The sequence below is a fragment of the Salmo trutta genome, chromosome 5 (genome assembly GCF_901001165.1).
Source record: "Salmo trutta chromosome 5, fSalTru1.1, whole genome shotgun sequence".
Taxonomy (NCBI): domain Eukaryota; kingdom Metazoa; phylum Chordata; class Actinopteri; order Salmoniformes; family Salmonidae; genus Salmo; species Salmo trutta.
Genome location: NC_042961.1, coordinates 2,987,228 through 3,012,332, shown reverse-complemented (window position 1 = coordinate 3,012,332; position 25,105 = coordinate 2,987,228). Strand labels below are relative to the sequence as shown.

The following is a 25,105-nucleotide window of genomic DNA, read 5'->3' as shown; positions in this document are numbered from 1 at the left end:
GCACCCAATTCCCTTGATAGTGCACTTATTTTGACCAGGGCCCATAGGGGATCCCATAGGGCTCTGGTCAAAAGTAGTGCATTATATAGGGCATAGGGTGTCATATGGGACATATCCTGAGTTTGACTCTTTCAAGAGGGGCTTTTACTACATGTATTGGATTTGCCGTTATTGATGAACGGACGTTTATGATAAATCACTTCCCCAGTTACATCTGAGAGGAATCCACTGTATGGTAGGAGCTTAACGACTAAATCACCGTAGAACCATTTAATAACCATCTAGATGCATTACGTAGGAAGGTTATATCCGAGCTAGAGTTAAACTAGACTTGGACAAGAGAGAGCACTATGAGAATCACCATCTAGAGTTAAACTAGACTTGGACAAGAGAGAGCACTATGAGAATCACCATCTAGAGTTAAACTAGACTTAGACAAGAGAGAGCACTGTGAGAATCACCATCTAGAGTTAAACTAGACTTGGACAAGAGAGAGCACTGTGAGAATCACTATCTAGATTTAAACTAGACTTGGAACAAGAGAGAGCACTGTGAGAATCACTATCTAGATTTAAACTAGACTTGGAACAAGAGAGAGCACTGTGAGAATCACTATCTAGATTTAAACTAGACTTGGAACAAGAGAGAGTACTGTCAGACACTGGCTTTTGTGTTTCACAGTTTAAGATTCTTATGCATTTTAATGTTGAGTGGCATGATAGCTTTTGAAAATAGTTTTTCCTGCTGTTTTTCTAGTATTTGTAATTACTAAAGAGAAATGAAAAGAATGAAATGCTGCACTGTTTATAAAACTACAGGACTTTGGAATGTTCCCTCAGAATTGTAAAGGGGAATTTACAATCCTAATTTTGAATCATTGAGTTCATTTACATTAGGGGTTAATTAAAGTGCCTACATACACTAATTAAAACACAGTGTAATCAGTCACTATTACACCTTCCTCTTGTCTTTCAGGACCCCACTGTGAGACAGAAATTAACCAGTGTTTCTCCAACCCCTGTCTGCACAATGGGACATGCTTGGACTCTGTTGGCTTCTACAAATGCAGCTGTCCCCCAGGTATTTATGTTGTGCCCCCTCACATTCAGTTTCACTAACATAGGGACCTTTCCATCCCAGCTCCAAACAAGCCATTGGATGCATCCCAAATGGAACCTTATTTCCTATATAGTGCACTTCTTTTGACCAGTTCTATGGGTCCTGGTCAAAAGTAGTGCACTATAAAGGGAATAGGGTGCCTTTTGGACAGTGTCCTTTGACTGACAGCTGAGCAAATCACTCGGCTCATTGCCAAAGCTCATTACTGCAGGAGAATTATGTCAATATTGTGATATGGAATACTCTCTCCTTTCATGGGGCATTCGACTCCTGTATTAATATGATTCTGCAGTAATTGTTTATTCGTCTCGACCGGCTGAGGCTGAATTTACATTCACTGATGCAGTCTGATGGAGATGTACCACCCTAGAGACGAGAGTGTGTGTGTGTGTGTGTGTGTGTGTGTGTGTGTGTGTGTGTGTGTGTGTGTGTGTGCGTGTGTGTGTGACTGGCATGCAGGGCAGAGTTTATGCTGTGCTGCCAGATGATGCTGTACTTTCAATCAGAGCATTGTCCCCATCACACCGTCCACCAGAGTCGGGGTCACTTCCATTTCAATTCAGGACGAAAACGGAAATTCTAAACCAAATTCCATTTCTTCCTTATTAAGAAATCAAAGTAGATCATTGTAATTTCTGATTACATCCTGAATTGACAGAATTTAAATGGAATTGAACATGACCCTGGTGTCCACTTCACCATCATCCCAAATGGCATCCTGTTACCTTTTTATAGAGCTCTGGTCAAAAGTAGTGCATTATATGGGGAATAGGGTGCCATTTGGGACGCAGAACTGGTGATCATCTTTAGGACCAGAGATGGGGCAGGTTATTCTGAACGAGTTGTCCTTAGATCAGGGAAACCTCCGGCAGGCCATGATCAGTCTTGAAAACCATTTTCAAACAGCACAAAATACTATATTTTTGGTTATCAAAAATATTTTTCACAGCGGTTTAGATGGTACAATGAAATTAGGTGAACTATTAGAATTTTTGCAACCAGGAAATGGCAGAGCGATTTCTGCATATTGCACCTTTAAACCTAGTCCTAGACAAAAAAACATGGAAATGATCCATTGAATATGCTTTTAAATCCAGGATCTTAATCTGTGTCTGGGAAACCGACCCTAGAAGTTTGAGTTAATGGTATCAGTCAGAAAATCTTTGTTTCTCCTCACAAACACTTCATCCTATTGTACTTATTGTTTGGGGAAATTGCAAAGTCTGTTCCCTTCTCATTTTACCGGTCAGCTGAGTTTTACTCTGCGGCTAATCTCAATGTTGATGATAATGAGTCTGTTTCGCTGCTTTCTTGCAGGGTTTCTGGGCCAGAAGTGTGAGGTGGATGTAGATGCCTGTACTCTACCCAACACCACATGCCCTAGAAACACACATTGTCTGGATCTGCCTGATGGACTGAAGTACACATGTCGCCTGCTGTGCCCACAGAACATACAAGTGGGTAAAACAACACTTTTTTTTGTGCAGAACGTGGGGTTAATCCTAACTTCCATTTAAATTACATTTTTACTTAATCTCCCATTGACATCAATGCATGACTACTTGAACATTTGTCTTAAATGGAATTTAGGATTTGCCCCCAACTGAACAAACAAACCCCAGCAAACAAATTGGTGCACAGTACAATTCTGGGTTCAAATACCATTTGAAATCATTTCAAATACTGGATCTGAGCTTGATTGAGCTTGTTTACCCCGCCCATCTGGCACTACATACAGACTAAAGTAAACCCCGCCCATCTGGCACTACATACAGACTAAAGCAAACCCCGCCCATCTGGCACTACATACAGACTAAAGCAAACCCCGCCCATCTGGCACTACATACAGACTAAAGCAAACCCCGCCCATCTGGCACTACATACAGACTAAAGCAAACCCCGCCCATCTGGCACTACATGCAGACTAAAGCAAACCCCGCCCATCTGGCACTACATACAGACTAAAGCAAACCCCTCCCATCTGGCACTACAGACAGACTAAAGCAAACCCCGCCCACCTGGCACTACATACAGACTAAAGCAAACCCCGCCCATCTGGCACTACATACAGACTAAAGCAAACCCCGCCCATCTGGCACTACATACAGACTAAAGCAAACCCCGCCTATCTGGCACTACATACAGACTAAAGCAAACCCCGCCCATCTGGCACTACATACAGACTAAAGTAAACCCCGCCCATCTGGCACTACATACAGACTAAAGTAAACCCCGCCCATCTGGCACTACATACAGACTAAAGTAAACCCCGCCCATCTGGCACTACATACAGACTAAAGTAAACCCCGCCCATCTGGCACTACATACAGACTAAAGTAAACCCCGCCCAGCTGGCACTACATACAGACTAAAGTAAACCCCGCCCATCTGGCACTACATACAGACTAAAGTAAACCCCGCCCATCTGGCACTACATACAGACTAAAGTAAACCCCGCCCATCTGGCACTACATACAGACTAAAGAAAATGCTCAAAGTATTTAAGAAGTATGAAATATTATTAGATCCCAGGCTGCTGTTACATATTAGCAACGTGCATGCCACGCCCACCTGAGGGTCTCTCCTTTCCAGCCATATATTTCCTGTTTTGAGGGATGCAAAATCCACTTGGTACTTAAATCTCGTGGAATCGCGATTGCTTTTATTTTACTGTGGGGATTCTTTTCCACTCTTGCTTGTGCAATTAGTTTTTTCTCGTTAACATAACGACTGAGGAAACATTTGTAATGACCTGTCAAACTTTCTGGTAATGGCTGAAATGTGCTCAATGGAATACACTGGCTTTCCGTTGCATCCATTTATATATAACTCTTCGTCTGGCATTTAACGCACCGTCTCGACAGTTACGTCACAAGAAAGAGAAGAAAGAGAACTTTAAGTTGGTGGGTTTTGATGTTTTGTGCAATTAAAAAAAATGTATAATTTAATACAGTTGAAATGTTTACTAGTTCGATGCGCTGAAATGAAAGAAACATCTGACAAGGAACACTTGGATGATAGTGATATTATATCTGATCTCACAAACAATGTAAAGTATGTTTAGATAGGTGTAATAGCCAAGCGTTTTGATTTTAAATCCCATGGGTATCTTCCTTGACATACTTGTTTAATTATGCAAGAGAATGTGACAACAACAATACTGAATAATTAATGAGTCAGTCTAGAAGGTGCAGGTAGGCCTAGACAGAGCAAGTTTTGGGTGGTTTCAGCCCAGTTCCACCCATTTATGTTAATTTATTAATGTATGCAAATACCCTCAGTGTATATATTCAAATGAGGCACATATCATTTTCTTGATTTTATCTCAAAGTATTTCAAAGATAAATGTGTGTATATATATATATATATATATATATATATATATATAAGTGCATTATCTGAAAAAAGTGACATTTTACAATAAATTGAATACCTGAAATCCCACCAAAATGCCTGAACTCCATTAATTATTTGTCCATGACAGTACAATGTTTTATGTTCTATAATCCAGTCAATATCTGATTGATTTAAAAAATCATAAAGTTAGGAGTATCTAAATTGTACACTGTTTTTTAAAAGCTTTTTATACATTTCGATGACCGTTGCTAAGCATATTGACAAATGAGTCACACCTCTATGATGGTTTGGAATGTTGTCATTAATAAGGACATTTTAGTCTCGTTTGGCAAATGAACATGGAACTCACGCGCGCGCGTACACACACACACACACACACACACACACACACACACACACACACACACAGACAGTGTTGTCCCTGCAGAGAATTTAATCGAAGCAATCACAATCTATTTTATGCTGTAAATTGTGAAACTCAAACACTATCTACGTATTGATGGAAAACCACTGTCTGCGTTATGCCTAACCACTGTATTCATCCCAGCGCATCACGATGAGATATAGAAATGCATTATATTACAATACATTACGCTTCAGAACAATATCCTGTCTTTGATGACAATTAAAATGGCATATAACATGGAATAGAGAGAAGGAACGAGACGTGGCTATGGAATCCAATATTGAATCTAGCTACACATCATATCAAAGATTCTGCCAGCTTTTTAAAAGAAACAAGATGTCATTTGCTTTGCAAAAGGCCTGAGTTATTTGGTATTGTCCCCAAGATACAGTATTACATAGTGAATAAGCACTTGTTGTGTGAATGGTGTGATGTCTTCACATGTCATTTTGGAGTAAATGAATACGTATTGATGTGTGTGACAATTTTCTCTTTTCTGTCTACAGCCATGTGCCAACGGAGGACGTTGTGTCTTGAACAACGCTAGCAGTTCCACCTGTGTCTGTGCACCTGGATGGGCAGGACGTAACTGCCGCTTAAACATCAACGATTGTGTTCAGCACTGGTGTCAAAACGGGGCCACTTGTGTAGATGAGATTGATGGCTACAGGTGAGTGCCTAAGGCAAGGTCTCAAATACACTATTCAGTGTTTCCCCTATATTCATTTAGCGGCATTCCAAATAATATTATATAAAAAGAATTGTGAAATGGGTTGGTGAAACATTTTCAGTGTAAAACTTTAAAGACTAAAACCAGATATAAAGTATGTAGAAAAGAAAATGGAGCAATATATTTTTTAAATAAGATCATCTTTGACAACTAATCGAAATAAAAACTAGACAGGTAGAATCTGAAATTCCAAAATGTCATGGCCCATTGATTTTGTTCTAATGTTCATATGGCATACGAACACGGCATTAACCATGGTAAATGATGTAGAATTAAAAACTGTAACCCGCCCCCTTAACATTAAATGTTAAGCCTTCTAAGGCTAAGTGTGTGCTGTTGTATGTGTTTATTAGTAAAACGTTAAGTCCCCTATTTAGGGGACTTTGACCGGTCCTGGACCGGTTCCGACCGACGATTCTGTGTACAGAGCGCTGTGTGAATTGTGCAACATCAACAACATTCCACATTTTGTTGTGTTACAGCCTGAATTGAAAATGGATTAAAAAATGTTTTATCTGTCTACACACAATACACCATAATGACAAAGTGAAAACATGTTTTTATTTTATTTTAGCAAATATATTGAAAGTAAATTATTGCTTTGCACTCCGTGAAAGCTCTGGTTGTCCCGCTTCACATGCCATGCTCCGCTGTCATCTGAGATGCAGGATGTGATATCTGACACCTTATATATAGATATTTCAACAAATTTGTAACACAGCAAAATGTGGAATCAGTCAAGGGGTATGAATACTTTCTGAAGGCACTGTAACTGGTTTTAAGTATTGTCTATGTGTAGCCTGAGGTAGTCTACTGATTAAGGCTGCTACCTTCAGAGAACACACATACTGTGTCGGTGTGTGTTCAAGTCTGTCACAGGCCATTCATTCTGGCACTAAACCTCTCTCCCATCTTCCCTGTCTTTCTCTCTGTCCTCTATCCAATAAAAATATACGCTATGTGTAAGGCAGTCGCTGCTCCGATGGTTAACTCAACAATTGTGTTATACAGAATAGAAAAAGGTATTGGAAACTCCATTAACAATTGCTGGTTTGCAATTCCCTCTAGGATGCTAGAATGTTCTGGCCTACCTGGTTAAATTAAGGTGAATAAAAAAAATTAAGATCCATTTAGAAATTCTCTTAGATGTTTTGGTAACAATTCACTTAAAGGAGACAGCTATAATGCATCACAAGGCACTCTTAATGCATCTTAAGACTTGTCAGAAAGTATCTGTGAACTGTGTCTGTTAATATCATCTTATAATGGGATGTCTTTGTCACCAGCTGCCTTTGTCCCAGAGGATACAGCGGTAGCTACTGTGAGATGGACGTTGATAACTGTATTGGACACCACTGCTCTGAGCACGGCGTATGTCTAGACCAACAATACAACTATACTTGTCGCTGTGAGCTCGGCTTCCAGGGGAGCTACTGTGAGCGGGAGACGGACGAGTGTAAGAGTTCCCCATGTGTCAATGGTGCCACCTGTGAGGATGTCATCGGAGGCTATCAATGCCACTGCCCCCCGGGGTTTGAAGGTAGGCCTCCAGTATGTTACCAAACTTGTGATAACATAAAACAATTGATTTCAGGTCAACACACCAACGCACCGACTAACTATTGCACTGTTGGAGTTAGGAACACAAGCATTTCGCTACAAGCGCAATAACATCTGCCAAATATGTGTATGTGACCAATAAAATGTGATTAGATTTGATTTATAGAATAAAGAATGTGCGGCAGGGTTTTTCTTAGTTCAGTGTTGTTAATATTTGTCATCCTTTATCGTGGTGCTTTGAAATCGTTAAATGAATACCTCAACCAAATTACAAATGAACACATTTTGTTCCCTTACCTTGAAAAACAGAACATGATAACCGAAAAGAGAACATGGTATAGAAGCTTGAAAATATCCCATATGTACAGATGACTTCACTGAACAAAAATAATAAAGATCCCAGAAATTGTCGATACGCACAACAAGCTTATTTCTCTAAAATGTGGTGCACAAATTTGTTTACATCCCTGTTAGTGAGCATTTCTCCTTTGCCAAGATAATCCATCTGACAGGTGTGGCATATCAAGAAGCTGATTGAACAGCATGATCATTACACTGGTGCACCTTGTGCTGGGGACAACTAAAGGTCACTCTAAATATGCAGGTTTTTAACACAACACAATGCCACAGATGTCTCAAGTTTTGAGGGAGAGTGCAATTGGCATGCTGACTGCAGGAATGTCCACCAGAGTTGTTGCCAGAGAATTTCATGTTAATTTCTCTATCATAAGCCACCTCCAACGTCATTTTAGAGAATTTGGCAGTACGTCCAACCGGCCTCACAACCGCAGACCACGTGTAACCACGCCACCCCAGGGCCTCCACATCCGGCTTCTTAACCTGTGGGATCGTCTGAGACCAGCCACCCGGACAGCTGATGAAACTGTGGAGTATTTCTGTCTGTAATAAAGCCCTTTTGTGAGGAGAAACTCATTCTGATTGGCTGGGCCTGGCTCCCCAGTGGGTGGGCCTATGCCCTCCCAGGCCAACCCATGGCTGCAGTCATGTGAAATCCATACATTAGGACCAAATTAATTCCTTATATGAACTGTAACTCAGTAAAATCGTTGAAGTTGTTGCATGTTGCGTTTATATTTTTGTTCAGTATATATTGGCACCCTTGCAATGGAGCAGAATGCTCTGTTTTCTGTTTATAATGAATGGTCAGCCTGAGCAGTCTGCAGGCTGAGGGACATTAGGTGTTCGTGCCGTACAACCATTGATTTACAATACAGCACTTGGCAGAGCTCTGTGTTCCCTAGTACCCCCGTGGGAGTGTACACAATGCCATAAAGGTCCCTGAAGACAAGCTAAATTGGGGCCACAATTCTATCAAGTTGTGTGTGTGTGTGTGTGTGTGTGTGTGTGTGTGTGTGTGTGTGTGTGTGTGTGTGTGTGTGTGTGTGTGTGTGTGTGTGTGTGTGTGTGTGTGTGTGTGTGTAGAGTGTAAGTAATATAAACTCAGCAAAAAAAGAAACATCCCTTTTTCAGGACCCTGTCTTTCAAAGATAATTCGTAAAAATCCAAATAACTTCACAGATCTTCATTGTAAAGGGTTTAAACACTTTCCCATGCTTGTTCAATGAACCATAAACAATTAATGAACATGCACCTGTGGAACGGTCGTTAAGACACTAAAAGCTTACAGACGGTTGGCAATTAAGTTCACAGTTATGAAAACTTAGGACACTAAAGAGGCTTTTCTACTGACTCTGAAAAACACCAAAGGAAAGATGCCCAGGGTCCCTGCTCATCTGCGTGAACATGCCTTAGGCATGCTGCAAGGAGGCATGAGGACTGCAGATGTGGCCAGAGCAATAAATTGCAATGTCAGTACTGTGAGACGCCTAAGACAGCGCTACAGGGAGACAGGACGGACAGCTGATCATCCTCGCAGTGGCAGACCATATGTAACAACACCTGCATAGGATCGGTATATCCGAACATCACACCTGCGGGACATGTACAGGATGGCAACAACTGCCCGAGCTACACCAGGAACGCACAATCCATCCATCGGTGCTCAGACTGTCCGCAATAGGCTGAGAGAGGCTGGAAGGTGGGCTTGTAGGCCTGTTGTAAGGCAGGTCCTCACCAGACATCACCGGCAACAACGTCGCCTATGGGCACAAACCCACCGTCGCTGGACCAGACAGGACTGGCAAAAAGTGCTCTTCACTGAGGAGTTGCGGTTTTGTCTCACCAGGGGTGATGGTCGGATTCGTGTTTATCATCGAAGGAATGAGCGTTACACCGAGGCCTGTACTCTGGAGCGGGATCAATTTGGTCCCATAGCATCATCGGACTGAGCATGTTGTCATTGCAGGCAATCTCAATGCTGTGTGTTACAGGGAAGACATCCTCCTCCCTCATGTGGTACCCTTCCGGCAGGCTCATCCTGACATGACCCTCCAGCATGACAATGCCACCAGCCATACTGCTCATTCTGTGCGTGATTTCCTGCAAGACAGGAATGGCAGTGTTCTGCAATGGCCAGCGAAGATCCTGGATCTCAATCCCATTGAGCACGTCTGGGACCTTCCCGGACATTCCCCCCAGAAATGTCCGGGGACTTGCAGGTGCCTTGGTGGAAGAGTGGGGTAACATCTCACAGCAAGAACTGGCAAATCTGGTGCAGTCCATGAGGAGGAGATGCACTGTAGTACTTAATGCAGCTGGTGGCCACACCAGATACTGACTGTTACTTTTGATTTGGACACCCCCTTTGTTCAGGGACACATTATTCAATTTCTGTTAGTCACATGTCTGTGGAACTTGTTCAGTTTATGTCTCAGTTGTTGAATCTTGTTATGTTCATACAAATATTTACATGTTAAGTTTGCTGAAAATTAACGCAGTTGACAGTGAGAGGACGTTTCTTTTTTTTTGCTGAGTTTAGTACTTATTCTGCTGTAGTACAATGTTGCTTTACATAATGTGATCATATGTTACAACATTATATGATTGTGACGGTGTCAATAAGCATTACTGATGTTCCTTTCTTTACTTGGGAAGCATTTTTATCATATAGAAAGTCACTTTGTTGTACGGACATCACATTATACTGGTGCTGGTATTACCATTTGCCCAGAACATGATCATATCAAGTACAATACACTGTAGAGTGAACAGACAATAGAAGGTATTTACATTATAACACATCAACAATAAGCTTAGAAAAGTACACCAAGCCAACTGAAATGTGCACAGAGCATCCACAGAACGTACAGCACAAGGTATATGTACAGAATGTAATCTGTTGTGTTTCCAGGGAGATGGTGCTCAGAGAATGTTAATGACTGCTGGTCAAGGCCTTGTTTGAATGGAGGTTCCTGTATGGATCTGCTGAATGGATACATCTGCCACTGTCCTTTTGGTGAGTACTCTACTGACTAGCATAGCACCATGGAAATCACTGACCTTTTGGTGAGTACTCTACTGACTAGCATAGCACCATGGAAGTCACTGTCCTTTTGGTGAGTACTCTACTGACAAGCATGGCACCATGGAAGTCACTGTCCTTTTGGTGAGTACTCTACTAACTAGCATAGCAGCATGGAAATCACTGTCCTTTTGGTGAGTACTCTACTGACTAGCAGCATAGAAATCATGCAGCATGCCTTATACAGTACAGTGCCTTCAGAAAGTATTCATACCATTATTTCACATTTTGTTGTGTTACAGCCTGCATTTTTTCTCACCCATCTACACACAATACCCCATAATGATAAAGTGAAAACATGTTTTAAAAATGTTAGCACATTTTTTGAAAAAAAAAAAAAATTCTCACCTTTTTTCACCTTTTTTTCACCAAATGAAATAAGGAAATATCTAATTTACATAAGTATTCACACCCCAGTCAATACATGTTAGGATCACCTGGCAGTGATTTTAGCTGGGAGTCTTTATTTCAAAAAACAGATAAAGCAACACCTCACCACACAATGCCTCTCCCTTATTGACCTAGATAGTTTGTGTGTATGTATTGATATGTAGGCTACGTGTGCCTTTACATTTACATTTTTATGTAGTTCTATCCTTGAGCGCTTGTCTATTAATGTTCTGTATTATGTCATGTTTTGTGTGGACCCCAGGAAGAGTAGCTGCTGCTGTCACGCCCTGACCTTAGAGATCCCTTTAATTCTCTATTTGGTTAGGTCAGGGTGTGACTAGGGTGGGCAATCTATGTTTTCTATTTTTTTGTTGGCCGGGTATGGTTCTCAATCAGAGGCAGCTGTCTATCGTTGTCTCTGATTGGGGATCATATTTAGGCAGCCTTTTTCCACCTTTAGTTTGTGGGATCTTGTTTTTGGTACTGTGCTGTGTAGCTCTACTGAACATTACGTTTAGTTTGTATTTGTTTTTGTTTTCGGTGTTCATTTTAGTAAATTAAAATGTACGCCTACCACGCTGCACCTTGGTCCGATCCTTCCAACAATGAGCGTAACAGCTGCTTTCGCAACAGCAAATGCGGCTCATAATAAAATACCAAAAATGTCAAAAAACATAATTCCACTTATGGGGTATTTAGGCCAATTACAAAAGTCTACATTTTATAAATTTTGAATTCAGGCTGTAACGCAACAAAATGTGGATAAAGTCCAGGGATGTGAATACTTTCTGAAGGCACTGTAGCTACAGGGCATTCGGAAACTATTCAGACCCCTTCCATTTTTCCACATTTTGTTACATTACAGCCTTATTCTAAAATGGATTAAAAAATAAATGAATAAAAACAGAAATACCTTATTTACGTAAGTATTCAGACCCTTTGCTATGAGACTCGAAATTAAGCTCAGGTGCATCCTGTTTTCATTGATGTTTCTACAACTTGATTGGAGTCCACCTGTGGTAAATTCAATTGATTGGATGTGATTTGGAAAGGCACACACCTGTCTATATAAGGTCCCACTGTTGACAGTGCATGTCAGAGCAAAAACCAAGCCATGAGGTCGAAGGAATTGTCCGTAGAGCTCTGAGACAGGATCGTGTTGAGGCACAGATCTGGGGAAGGGTACCAAAACATTTCTGTAGCATTGAAGGTCCCTAAGGACACATTGGCCGCCATCATTCTTAAATGGAAGAAGTTTGGAACCACCAAGACTCTTGCTAGATCTGGACACTTTGCCAAACTGAGAAATCAGGGGAAAAGGGCCTTGGTCAGGGATGTGACCAAGAACCCAATGGTCACTATGACAGAGCTCCAGAGTTCCTCTGGGGAGATGAAAGAACCTTCCAGAAGGTCAACCATTTCTGCAGCACTCCGCTAATCAGGCCTTTATGGTAGAGTGGTCAGACGGAAGCCACTCCTCAGTAAAATGCACGACAGCCTGCTTGGAGTTTGCCAAAATGCACCTCAAGGACTCTGACTATGAGATGAAGCCAAAATTGAACTCTTTGGCCTGAATGCCATACGTCATGTCAGGAGGAAACCTGGCACCATTCCTATGGTGAAGCATGGTGGTGGCAGCATCATGCTGTGGGGTATGTTTTTCAGCGGCAGGGACTGGGAGACTAGTCAGGATCGAGGGAAAGAGAAACGGAGCAAAGTACAGAGAGATCCTTAAAAACCTGCTACAGAGCGCTCAAGACCTCAGAAGGTTCACCTTCCAACAGGACAACGACCCTAAGCACACAGCCAAGACAACGTAGTGAATGTTCTTGAGTGGCCCCATCATACCCAAGAAGAATTGAGGCTGTAATCGCTGCCAAATGTGCTTCAACAAAGTACTGAGTGATGGGTCTGAATACCTACATAAATAGATCATTTCAGTTTTTTTTTAAATTACATTTGCAAAAACCTGTTTTTGCTTAGTCATTATGGGGTATTGTGTGTAGATTGATAAGGGGGAATAAACAATTGTATCAATTTTAGAATAAGGCTGAAACGTAATAAAGTGTGGAAAAAGTCAAGGGGTCTGAATACTTTCCGAATGCACTGTGTATGTTACAATGAAACATTTGGCCAATAAATGCATACAGATCCTATAATTGAATATCATCTATTCTATAATTGAATGAATTATAGGATCTTTATGATGACATGAATGTTGGAAGTAGTTGGTATGTTTAGTGGTATAGAAATCATGCCGCGTTTACAGTTTCACTCTGATATTATTGGTATCCTTGCATCCTTACAGTGGAGTGAATATACAATAGAATGGTCACTTTCTGTTTAAATAATGGTTACAAACAATGTTTAACAATGACCCAATACATTTCCCAGATGTACATTATTGACCCTAATATGATAAACACCAACAGACCATGTTGTTAGTATACCATTTCTACATGCATTGCACCTGTAAGAAGATCATTCAATTTAGCCCAATGTGCAGTACCCTCAGCCCCCGAAAACATATATCACTAATCTCCTAATGTTATTGCGTGACCATAAAACACGGAAGTGAAATACATCATCGTAAATTTTCAGTTGAAAATGTACGAAACAAACTTCTCTGTCATTTAGTGACAGTTGAAGTGGAGGGGAAGCAGACCCCCAGTAAAACAGTAAAACATGCATTATTGCTCAGATTTCTACGGCAGATTCAGAGACTAAGGTGTGTTTTAATCTGGTTTGTGTTTTCCGGGAATTGAATTAGATAAGTGACTTGCGATGTTTACTTCATAGATGGAACAAATGTAAGAGAAAAAGGGTGTCTGCGAGGTTAACCCAATTTTCCCAACCATGCTTCCGATGTCTATCTCCTTCAGCATCTCTATTGTAAAATGTAAAAAAACATGGATATACTTATATTTTTATGGGATTTCAGGGAACAAGGACAAATTGACGTTTTGGTTCTGGTCTATTTTCTTAACAAGAACACTATAGACTATAAATAAAATTTGTGTGTGTGTGGTATGCTTTTCCAAAATAGTTCAGGCGTTTCTTTATCATTTAAATTGAGGGAGTTTGAGGGACTAGAATGAATGGTGGCTGGTGTTGGAGATTAAAAAATATATATATATCTACAGAGTTCAAAAGGTACTCATGCTCAAACCATAAAAATGTTTAAACCAAGGAGGCTGAGAATATGCTGCATTGAATTCATGCTTGAAAGAATACAAAAGGTGAAAGTACTCAACAAAACAAGCCCACATTTCAATTTCTACGCCTTCATCCATGCTTTACAAACCATTTCAACTTCTACACCTTCATCCATGCTTCACAAACCGTTTCAGCATCTATGCCTTCATCAATGCTTTATAAACCGTTTCAGCTTCTACACCTTCATCCATGCTTTACAAACCGTTTCAGCATCTACGCCTTCATCCAAGCTTTACAAACCGTTTCAGCTTCTACACCTTCATCCATGCTTTACAAACCGTTTCAGCATCTACGCCTTCATCCAAGCTTTACAAACCGTTTCAGCTTCTACACCTTCATCCATGCTTTACAAACCGTTTCAGCATCTACGCCTTCATCCAAGCTTTACAAACCGTTTCAGCTTCTACACCTTCATCCATGCTTTACAAACTCTTTCGGCATCTACGCCTTCATCAATGCTTCACAAACTGTTTCACCTTCTACACCTTCATCCATGCTTTACAGACCAATTAAATACACACATACTTAAGAAGACACACCTGTGCATCACAGATGCACGGCAACAAGTTCTTTATAATGTACATGCCTCATGCTGCAATAATGTAGTCATTTTCAGAAAGGCGTTTACATTTTACAAGCCTCAGTAGAAAACAATCATATGAAATTTAACCAACAGATGAGAGCAGCGATAATGTCTTGGTGTTTTTAATGGTCAACAGAATAAGAAAGCCAAACAGACCTGAGGTACACTAATGTAATGTTATTTTGATGTACGGCATGATGGCCCCATTTGCAATTTGAATAGATGTTTGAGTTTGAGTTTATTTTATTTTTACAGGGACAGTGCACATTAATCAACGTTTCAGTAAAAGTGCCGGTTTTAGCCAGCCGGCTAATTTTCAACCGCAGTCCCTGGGCAGGTTAATAAAAACAATTACAATATAGACAATCATAGAACAGTGAGCACATGCAGAGTAACATAGGACAAGCAAGACATAGCATACAGACAGAGCAACATTGGACAAGCAAGATGTAGCATACAGACAGAGCAACATAGAACAAAAAGCAACAAGACAAAATCCATAAAAACAAAGTGTTTCCACACCTCACAAGCTACAGACAACAGACAACATGGAAAGCGGCAATACACAGCTAGGGATTATGTTCACAAATCTGATTGACCTTTAGCCATGTCTTCATGCATTTTGTGAAAGTGTGATATGTGGTGCAGTTATGTGTGTCTGATGGCAGTGTATTCCAGACATGGGACACTCTCACAGAGAAAGCGGATTTACTAAAGGTGCTTTTCCTTAAGGGAACTATACAGTCACCTCTCATGGCAGACCTTGTGGATCTGCTGCCATATGTTTGGATTTTCTGTTTAACAAAAGTAATGAGTGGAGGGGGAGCTAGGCCATTTAGGATCTTGAATACAAGACATGCGTCGGTGTATTGCACCAGATTTTCCCAACTCAGGAGCTCATGCTTTCTGAGGATGTAACAGTGATGATGGCTATTGGGCTTCCTATCGAGCACTTTGAGAGCCTGTTTGTAGACAGACTGAATAGGTTTTAATGTTGTATAGCAAGCTTGGGTCCAACTAGTCAAGCAGTATGTTAAGTGGGGGAGTATCATCGATTTGAAGTACAGTCTTGCTACCTCTGTGGTCAAACAATTTCGTATAAATCGGAAATTAGCTAGGTTGAATTTGGTTATTTGAATTACCTTTTTCACATGCTTTTTAAAAGAGAGGTTGGAATCAAGTATGATTCCAAGGTACTTAAAATCAGATACCACCTGGAGCTTCTCCCCTGACACATAGACATCTGGCTCAGTAGCATCTGTTGCCTTCTTTGTGAAGAACATGCAAACAGTTTTTTTCACATTGAGATGCAAACACGAGTCACTGAGCCACTTTGTAACCTGGACCATTACAGTAGTGAGTTCTTGTGCAGCTTGTTGTTTGCTCTTTGCATGCACATATATCACTGTATCATCTGCATACATTTGAACTTCAGACCCAGTGCAGACGGAAGGCAGATCATTAATGTACAGGCTGAACAAGAGGGGCCCCAGTATTGACCCTTGGGGCACGCCCACATCATAGCTAAGAGTGGGCGACAGCTCATTGCTCACTCTGACGCACTGAGTTCTGCCTTCAAGGTATGATTTCATCCATCTCAAGGCATCGGGGGAAAAGTTGAACTTTGTGATGAGAATCTCATGGTTAACAGTATCGAAAGCCTTCCTTAGGTCCAGAAACACAGCCCCAACAACGCCCCCTTTGTCCATCTTGGACTTCACATTTTCCAGAAGAAAGCAGTTGGCCGTTTCTGTGGAGTGTTTCGCTCTGAAGCCAAACTGCATGGAGTGTAATGTGAAGGGGCTGTTGTTGAGGTGGGAAATCAGTTGTTCTGCTACACACTTTTCAACAACCTTCGACACTACAGGTAGTATACTAATGGGCCTATAGTTACTCACGTCAGCAGGGTCGCCCGATTTAAAGATGGCCGTTATTATGGCTGACTTCCATACCCTTGGAAACACCCCCAGACCAATAGATGTGTTGGTGACCTTAGTAATGGGGCCAATGAGTGACTCTTTGTAGTTTTTAAGAAAGGTAGAGTCCAGCCCAAACACATCTTTGGATTTAGAGTTCTTTAGTGAGCTAATCACCTTGTTCACCTTTGACTCAGAAACTTCCCTTATGATGAAGACAGGTTGAGCGTCATTCACTAGCACTGAGCCCAATAAACCAGTGGAGGGGTTCTGTGTCAGTACCTTGACAGAGTCAATAAAGTAGGAATTGAAGGCTATTGCTATTTCGACTGCATCCTGTGTTAGATTGTTATTCACCATGATTTCTAGTCTTTTTGCAGTGTTACTATGGTCTTTCCCTGTTAACTTTTTTAGATTCTCCCAGATCAATTTTGAATTTCCCTTTGCCTCACCAATTATGTTAATAAAAAAGTTTGCCTTGGCCTGTCTGATTTCTTTGACCATCTTCCACTGCATCTATGTTGTCTTTTGAATATTGCATGGCATGCTGTTTTACTACTGCTGGTCAGCTGGTGGTGGCTCTTATTCTACAGTTATAATATAATAATGTGTTTATTCCCTATCTAGTGCAATACTTTTGACTAGGGCCAATAGGAAATAGGGTGTCATTTTGGACACAGCCCTTGTCATGTAGGGAAGCAGGCCTTGTCATGTAGAGACGCAGGCCTTGTCGTGTAGGGACGCAGGCCTTGTCGTGTAGGGACGCAGGCCTTGTCGTGTAGGACGCAGGCCTTGTCGTGTAGGACGCAGGCCTTGTCGTGTAGGGACGCAGGCCTTGTTGTGTAGGGACGCAGGCCTTGTCGTGTAGGGACGCAGGCCTTGTCGTGTAGGGACGCAGGCCTTGTCGTGCAGGGACGCAGGCCTTGTCGTGCAGGGACGCAGGCCTTGTCGTGCAGGGACACTTGTTGACATTGTTTTCCTTTCCACATAAAATAATATGTTTAGATTTACTGCATTTCTGACATACGATTTCTGATGTCTGAGTGGCTTGATCAACACTGTACTGGAGTCTAATTTATAACAATCATAGATTTATTTAATGTATTGAATTAAGTTATTTATTTAATTCTGTAAGCACAATATAATGTTTCGTGAATGATATTGCCACTACAAAGGTTAAGAATTCATGTTTTGTGAACGCATTGCCGCTACAGAGGTTAATAATGAATATACCCACAACGGTGGTTCGTCCCAAATGGCACTCTACTCCCTACAGTATATAGTGCATTACTTTTGACCAAGTAGTGGACTACACAATGAATAGGGTGCCATTTGAGATCAGATAATGTGTTCCAGGCATATTGATCATTAAACTCATACTGGTAATGCAGTGATATTTGTCTTGATTTTTGCAAATAGACAGCCGTCTGTTTCTTTACAGGGGAATTTTAATCATGGAAATTCCTTTCAATTTATCCCTTTTTATATTTCATTAATATATCAGCGTCATGCAATATTGTTGTTGTCATTTCTCATGTTATAGTGATCTGAGGTGGTTATCTGAGGCATTGGATGAGTCCCAAATGGCACCCTATTCCCTATATAGTACACTACCTTTGAAATATAGTGCTATAGTGCCTCCCTAATCCAGGGAACTGATACATAGACATGGGTTCAAGTACTGTTTGAAGCCTTTCAAATACGTTGAGTGTTTGTAGTATAGTCTACCTGGAGTAGTTTCAGGTGGACGGGGTTTGCACTTTCTGTACTTTTCTTTTGATTCCATCACAACAGGCAAGCTTAGTCAATCACAGTTTTAAGTATTTAGGATGATTTAAAATAGTATTTGAACCCAGGCCTGCTGATACAAGCTTCTACTGCTGTACTGTGACAGTGTGGTGAATGTGTACGGAACCTTGCACTTCATTATTTGTCAAATGAGATTCGACAAAGCACATACAGCAGAAAAGCTTAAAAATGCTTTTTGCTGGTCTCGGGTGGTTTGCTGGTTGATGTTGCTTAGAGTCATTTTTCTCTACCTGTTCATCCTGGCAGGATATCTGCATAAATGTGGCATATCATTGTTCCTCCTCCATTTGTATAAAGAACAAACTTTCTGAGTTTCTCTGATAGCCGCTTTAGGATTCCTCAGTTTCAATACACATGTTGATTATTGTAGAGGGGTGCTAAGAGAGTTCAGGTTCAGGAGATTATTGTAGAGGGGTGCTAAGAGAGTTCAGGTTCAGGAGATTATTGTAGAGGGGTGCTAAGAGTTCAGGTTCAGGAGGTTATTGTAGAGGGGTGCTAAGAGTTCAGGTTCAGGAGGTTATTGTAGAGGGGTGCTAAGAGTTCAGGTTCAGGAGGTTATTGTAGAGGGGTGCTAAGAGAGTTCAGGTTCAGGAGGTTATTGTAGAGGGGTGCTAAGAGAGTTCAGGTTCAGGAGGTTATTGTAGAGGGGTGCTAAGAGAGTTCAGGTTCAGGAGGTTATTGTAGAGGGGTGCTAAGAGTTCAGGTTCAGGGGTGCTAATTTGTAGAGAGGCCTAATTTGATACTCAAATGAGATGCAATAATATGTTCATTTTGTTTACACAAATGAGTGAATGAATGACATTTTATTTTTGTGTCAAACCGGAGTTGGTGCCTTACGGAATTAATTGACAGATAAACAAACAATACAATGATTCAGTGATACAATAATAATAAAAAAAATGTATTACAGTTTTCCGTACATATGGTTTAAACAATTCAGAGGAAATGTCATGTTATTCACAGTGGCACTTTCTCCTTCAGTCCTTTATCCCTCCCGACTGCACCTGCTGCCTCGACCTCTGAATGCTCAGCTATGAAAAGCCAACTGACGGACTGACTGTTGCATCCTCTACAACCACTGTAATTATTATCTGACCCTGCTGGTCATCCATAAACGTTTGAACATCTTGAAGAACGATCAAGCCTTAATGGCTATGTACTCTTTTAGAATCTCCACCGGCACAGCCAGAAGAGAACTGGCCACCCCTCTGAGCCTGGTTCCTAGTGCTGAGAGATTATTGCTTTTTGAGGCCGTTTCGGTTCGATTTTTTTTTTTAAGTGTCACGGATTTTGGTTAAAACAACTTACATTAATTTTAAAAGCATTGTGGGTTGAATGCTGTATCGACACAGAATAAAATAATCAATACAAGTCCCATGATGGTAGTGACTTTCCATTGCTGCTTATCACTTATTAACCATCCTTTTATTTGATGTCTTTATTATTATTTATTTCATTCCAAATCATCATCAGATCTCTATAGAGCTGCTATCTGACAAAATCACTATTTTAGTAGTTCTTCAAAGTAAATAAGGCATATTTTTAAGAATGCGGAACACCAACTATCAATCACTTAGATCATGTATTTTCAGGCTTGTGAAGCAACCGCTTTCTGTCCCTCTCGATCGCGGGTTCTCTCTTATCTCCGTCTCCGTTTCTAGCTCTGATTCATCTCTACAGAAACTGCACATCGAGCTCACAGAAAAAACACAACATTGAATTTTAACTAGTTGTTTAAAAAACGAAAAATAACCGACGGTTAATCACTCAGCACTATTGATTCCTCTCTAGGTTTCTTCCAAGGTTGCTGCCTTTCTAAGGAGTTTTTCCTAGCCACCGTGCCTCTACAACTACATTGCTTGCTCTATGGGGTTTTAGGCTGGGTATCTGTATAGCACTTTGTGACATCTGCTGATGTAAAAAGGGCTTTAAAAATAAATATGATTGATTGGTTGAAAGATTGAATGGGTTATAAAACATATGATTACGATGAAGCATTATCTCTTTAGTAGATCTTGGTGTTACTTGCTGTTTTCTCTACAGTCTACAGTAGTGTAATGGAGGCTGTGGGCTGTATTCTCTACAGTAGTCTAATGGTGGCTGTGGGCTGTATTCTCTACAGTAGTCTAATGGTAGCTGTGGGCTGTGTTCTCTACAGTAGTCTAATGGTAACTGTGGGCTGTATTCTCTACAGTAGTCTAGTGGTGGCTGTATTCTCTACAGTAGTCTAATGGTAGCTGTGGGCTGTGTTCTCTACAGTAGTCTAATGGTAACTGTGGGCTGTATTCTCTACAGTAGTCTAGTGGTGGCTGTATTCTCTACAGTAGTCTAATGGGAACTGTGGGCTGTATTCTCTACAGTAGTCTAGTGGTGGCTGTATTCTCTACAGTAGTCTAATGGTAAATGTGGGCTGTATTCTCTACAGTAGTCTAATGGTAGCTGTGGGCTGTATTCTCTACAGTAGTCTAATGGTGGCTGTATTCTCTACAGTAGTCTAATGGTAAATGTGGGCTGTATTCTCTACAGTAGTCTAATGGTGGCTGTGGGCTGTATTCTCTACAGTAGTCTAATGGTAACTGTGGGCTGTATTCTCTACAGTAGTCTAATGGTAACTGTGGGCTGTATTCTCTACAGTAGTCTAGTGGTGGCTGTATTCTCTACAGTAGTCTAATGGTAACTGTGGGCTGTATTCTCTACAGTAGTCTAATGGTGGCTGTATTCTCTACAGTAGTCTAATGGTAGCTGTGGGCTGTATTCTCTACAGTAGTCTAATGGTAACTGTGGGCTGTATTCTCTACAGTAGTCTAATGGTGGCTGTGGGCTGTATTCTCTACAGTAGTCTAATGTTAACTGTGGGCTGTATTCTCTACAGTAGTCTAATGGTAACTGTGGGCTGTGTTCTCTACAGTAGTCTAGTGGTGGCTGTATTCTCTACAGTAGTCTAATGGTAACTGTGGGCTGTATTCTCTACAGTAGTCTAATGGTAACTGTATTCTCTATAGTAGGCTAATGGTAACTGTGGGCTGTATTCTCTACAGTAGTCTAGTGGTGGCTGTATTCTCTACAGTAGTCTAATGGTAGCTGTGGGCTGTATTCTCTACAGTAGTCTAATAGTGGCTGTATTCTCTACAGTAGTCTAATGGTAGCTGTGGGCTGTATTCTCTACAGTAGTCTAATGGTAGCTGTGGGCTGTATTCTCTACAGTAGTCTAGTGGAGGCTGTATTCTCTACAGTAGTCTAATGGTAACTGTGGGCTGTATTCTCTACAGTAGTCTAATGGTGGCTGTATTCTCTACAGTAGTCTAATGGTGGCTGTATTCTCTACAGTAGTCTAATGGTGGCTGTGGGCTGTATTCTCTACAGTAGTCTAATGGAGGCTGTGGGCTGTATTCTCTACAGTAGTCTAATGGTGGCTGTGGGCTGTATTCTCTACAGTAGTCTAATGGTGGCTGTGGGCTGTATTCTCTACAGTAGTCTAATGGTAGCTGTGGGCTGTATTCTCTACAGTAGTCTAATGGTGGCTGTGGGCTGTATTCTCTACAGTAGTCTAATGGTAGCTGTGGGCTGTATTCTCTACAGTAGTCTAATGGTAGCTGTGGGCTGTATTCTCTACAGTAGTCTAATGGTGGCTGTGGGCTGTATTCTCTACAGTAGTCTAATGGTGGCTGTGGGCTGTATTCTCTACAGTAGTCTAATGGTGGCTGTGGGCTGTATTCTCTACAGTAGTCTAATGGTAACTGTGGGCTGTATTCTCTACAGTAGTCTTATGGTGGCTGTATTCTCTACAGTAGTCTAATGGTAACTGAACAGGGAGTAGGTAGTTCAATTTGGAGATGACAGCGGGCACTGTAAGCCTGCGTCCTAAATGCCAACCTATTCCCTATGTAAGTCACTACTTTTATCAGGGCCAGTAGGGGAACGCGTAGGGTTCTGGTCAAAAGTAGCACACTATATAGGGAAATAGGGTGCAATTTGAGACGCACCCTACGTGTGACATTCCTTCATGCAACATTAACCTCCAGGTGAATTGTACGCACAATTGGTTATTAAACACTTGTGAAATACTTTGTTGGAGGCAGTAGCTGTCCGTTAGCAACTCAGGGTAGTTGAACTGATGTGACATCCATTTGGCCTTGAATATAATGTCTCAGTTCCATTAGGTTATCCATGAAAAGGGTTTATAGTAAATCAATATGGCTGCTGCTTGTATGTCTCAAGTCCTGCTGGTTCTAGTGTTAATATTTCGACTCCACATCTCTTTTCGCTCAACAACGTAATTGTGTGTTGTTGTTTTTTACACAGACTCAACGCTTCAAAATGGTAAATCATACACTGCAATTGGAGGAAGAATGGAGAAAGTAATGAATCCTTGATAGTTAGTTGTGAACTGTCTTCTGCTGTCAATGTGCTGTCATGTAAACGTAGGTTAACCACTACTACACATGTTAAACAACAGTAAGTGTATCATTTACCTGTAGTTTGTAAAATGTTAACAATGATTTCATTATCTCCTCAGCAAAGTGTTACTAATAGACTCAATCTAATTCAAGCCAAACATTTGCAGCGGTGAGGTGACATTGTGAGATGTTGTTGACTTGATAGCTGCTACTATTGATTATTTAATGTCCAGAAAACACATTGGACCACCGTCTGTATCTTCTTCTTACTACAGTTGGCTCTTTCCATTTGTGATATGTTTTCCAATTAGACAGCATCTTTATCTCACAGAGCACCCATTTGGGAGCAGAGAGAGATTCTGCGTCCCAAATGGCTCCCTATTCCCTACACAGCGCACTTCTCACTACTCATTGCCTATAGGTCTCTGGTCAAATGTAGTGCACTACATAGGGAATATGGTGCCGTTTGGGATGCTCACATTGTAAATTAGGTCCATTCAGGCATTCATTAAGGTCATACTCTGTTCCATTATGAGCTGTGATATATTAGCCAGCCTTATTTACTGGCATTATTGACCAGGTATCAGTTACACGGCGGCTGGGTTTTTATTTAGAACAAAAAGTTATCGATGCGGCCCCAGCTGTCAATGACATGTAGGCGCGGCATCTGCTTCGGTAGACAAATGTGATATAGATCAGTAGGGAGAGAGACAGGATGGGTCTTTATGTCGATGCTTCACTCACTCTATTACTATACTGGGCAGCAGGTAGAGAAATCAATGACTCACGTCAATCTACTTCAGAAAGGATAAAACATTAAACAACCGTAAATGTGTTTTAAAATCATTTTGTGAGTTCCTAACTTAATAGTGGCTTGGCTTCCTCATGGAAAGGAAATTGCTCCACGTTTCAGAGTAGTACATTCTTCTTTACTTAATGGCTCCTCATAGCTTAACAAGGACATTTGAAGGGAATTGTCTCCAAGTAGAGCATGTGGTGCACAGTGTGTTCCATGTCATGTCCTTTACTGAGTTCATATTGCTAAGAGCTGTATTTTTTATTTCTTTTTTATTTCGATGTCTTTTATTGTCCGCTTGATGGAAGAAACTGTCTGATTTCTATGTGTGTATGTGTATTTGGGTGTTGCAGGGTTTCAAGGGGAAGATTGTTCTGTGGATATAGACCTCTGCTCACTAGGAATATGCCAAGAACGCACAGTGAACTGCACTGAGACTGGGAATGGACAGAACGTCACATGTATTTGTGAAAAAGGTAATTCCCCATGGTGACATGTTACCTTTCAAACACGACTGATTACAAATGTAGGATCTTAATTTGATCACCCTGTTGCAGGAGAACTTTCCTGCAATTCAGGACATTTAAAACTTGTATTGTGTTTGAGGTTTAAAAAGGCTTCTGTAGTTTGTAATTTCCACTTTGAAATTAGATTTTCCCTCACGAAAAATGTATCAACCCTTACAAAAACGTCCATTAATTATAATCCACATAATAATAATAATAATTCACATATCCTGTTGCTGCAGGATTATTTTCCTGCTGTAGCAAACTGTCTTAAATTAAGACCCTACATCTGTACAGTACATTTATGGAGTAAGTTGTTCATGTTCAAAAATGACATTTCAACTATTTTTAAGATTTGTTTAGAACAATTCATGACAGAAATGTTCAGTTTATTGAGGTGATATTGAGTACATATTAGATATTCATCAGGCTGTTTCCTGTCTCTCTCTTTTTCTAAACGAGGGAACATTAAGAATAGATTATCAAGAATAGATTTGGTTTTCAGGGGGGGATCTATTTCCATCTGCAATACACGACCAAAAGTGTATGGACACCTGCTCGTCGAACATCTCATTCCAAAATCATGGCCATTAATATGGAGTTGGTGCCCCCTTTGCTGCTATAACAGCCTCCACTCTTCTGGGAAGGTTTTCCACAAGATGTTGGAACATTGGTGTGGGGACTTGCATCCATTCAGCCACAAGAGCATTAGTGAGGTCGGAGACTAATATTGGGTAATTAGGACTGGCTCGCATTCGGCGTTCCAATTTATCCCATAGGTGTACAATGGGGTTGAGGACAGGGTTCTGTGCAGACCAGTCGAGCTCTTCCAGACCGATTTCAACAAACCATTTCTGTATGGACCTGGCTTTGTGCAT

At 41.0% G+C, this 25,105-nt stretch overlaps 1 protein-coding gene across 1 annotated transcript in view; it reads left to right on the top strand.

Annotated features, from left to right (window-relative positions):
* LOC115193446 (protein eyes shut homolog) overlaps positions 1-25,105 on the top strand; it is a 226,058-nt gene that overhangs the window by 58,923 nt on the left and 142,030 nt on the right. The window contains exons 7-12 of the mRNA XM_029752135.1: positions 976-1,080; positions 2,437-2,576; positions 5,389-5,552; positions 6,899-7,152; positions 10,444-10,548; positions 24,075-24,197. Of these exons, the coding sequence (XP_029607995.1) occupies positions 976-1,080; positions 2,437-2,576; positions 5,389-5,552; positions 6,899-7,152; positions 10,444-10,548; positions 24,075-24,197 (891 nt within the window). The remainder of the gene's footprint in view (positions 1-975; positions 1,081-2,436; positions 2,577-5,388; positions 5,553-6,898; positions 7,153-10,443; positions 10,549-24,074; positions 24,198-25,105) is intronic.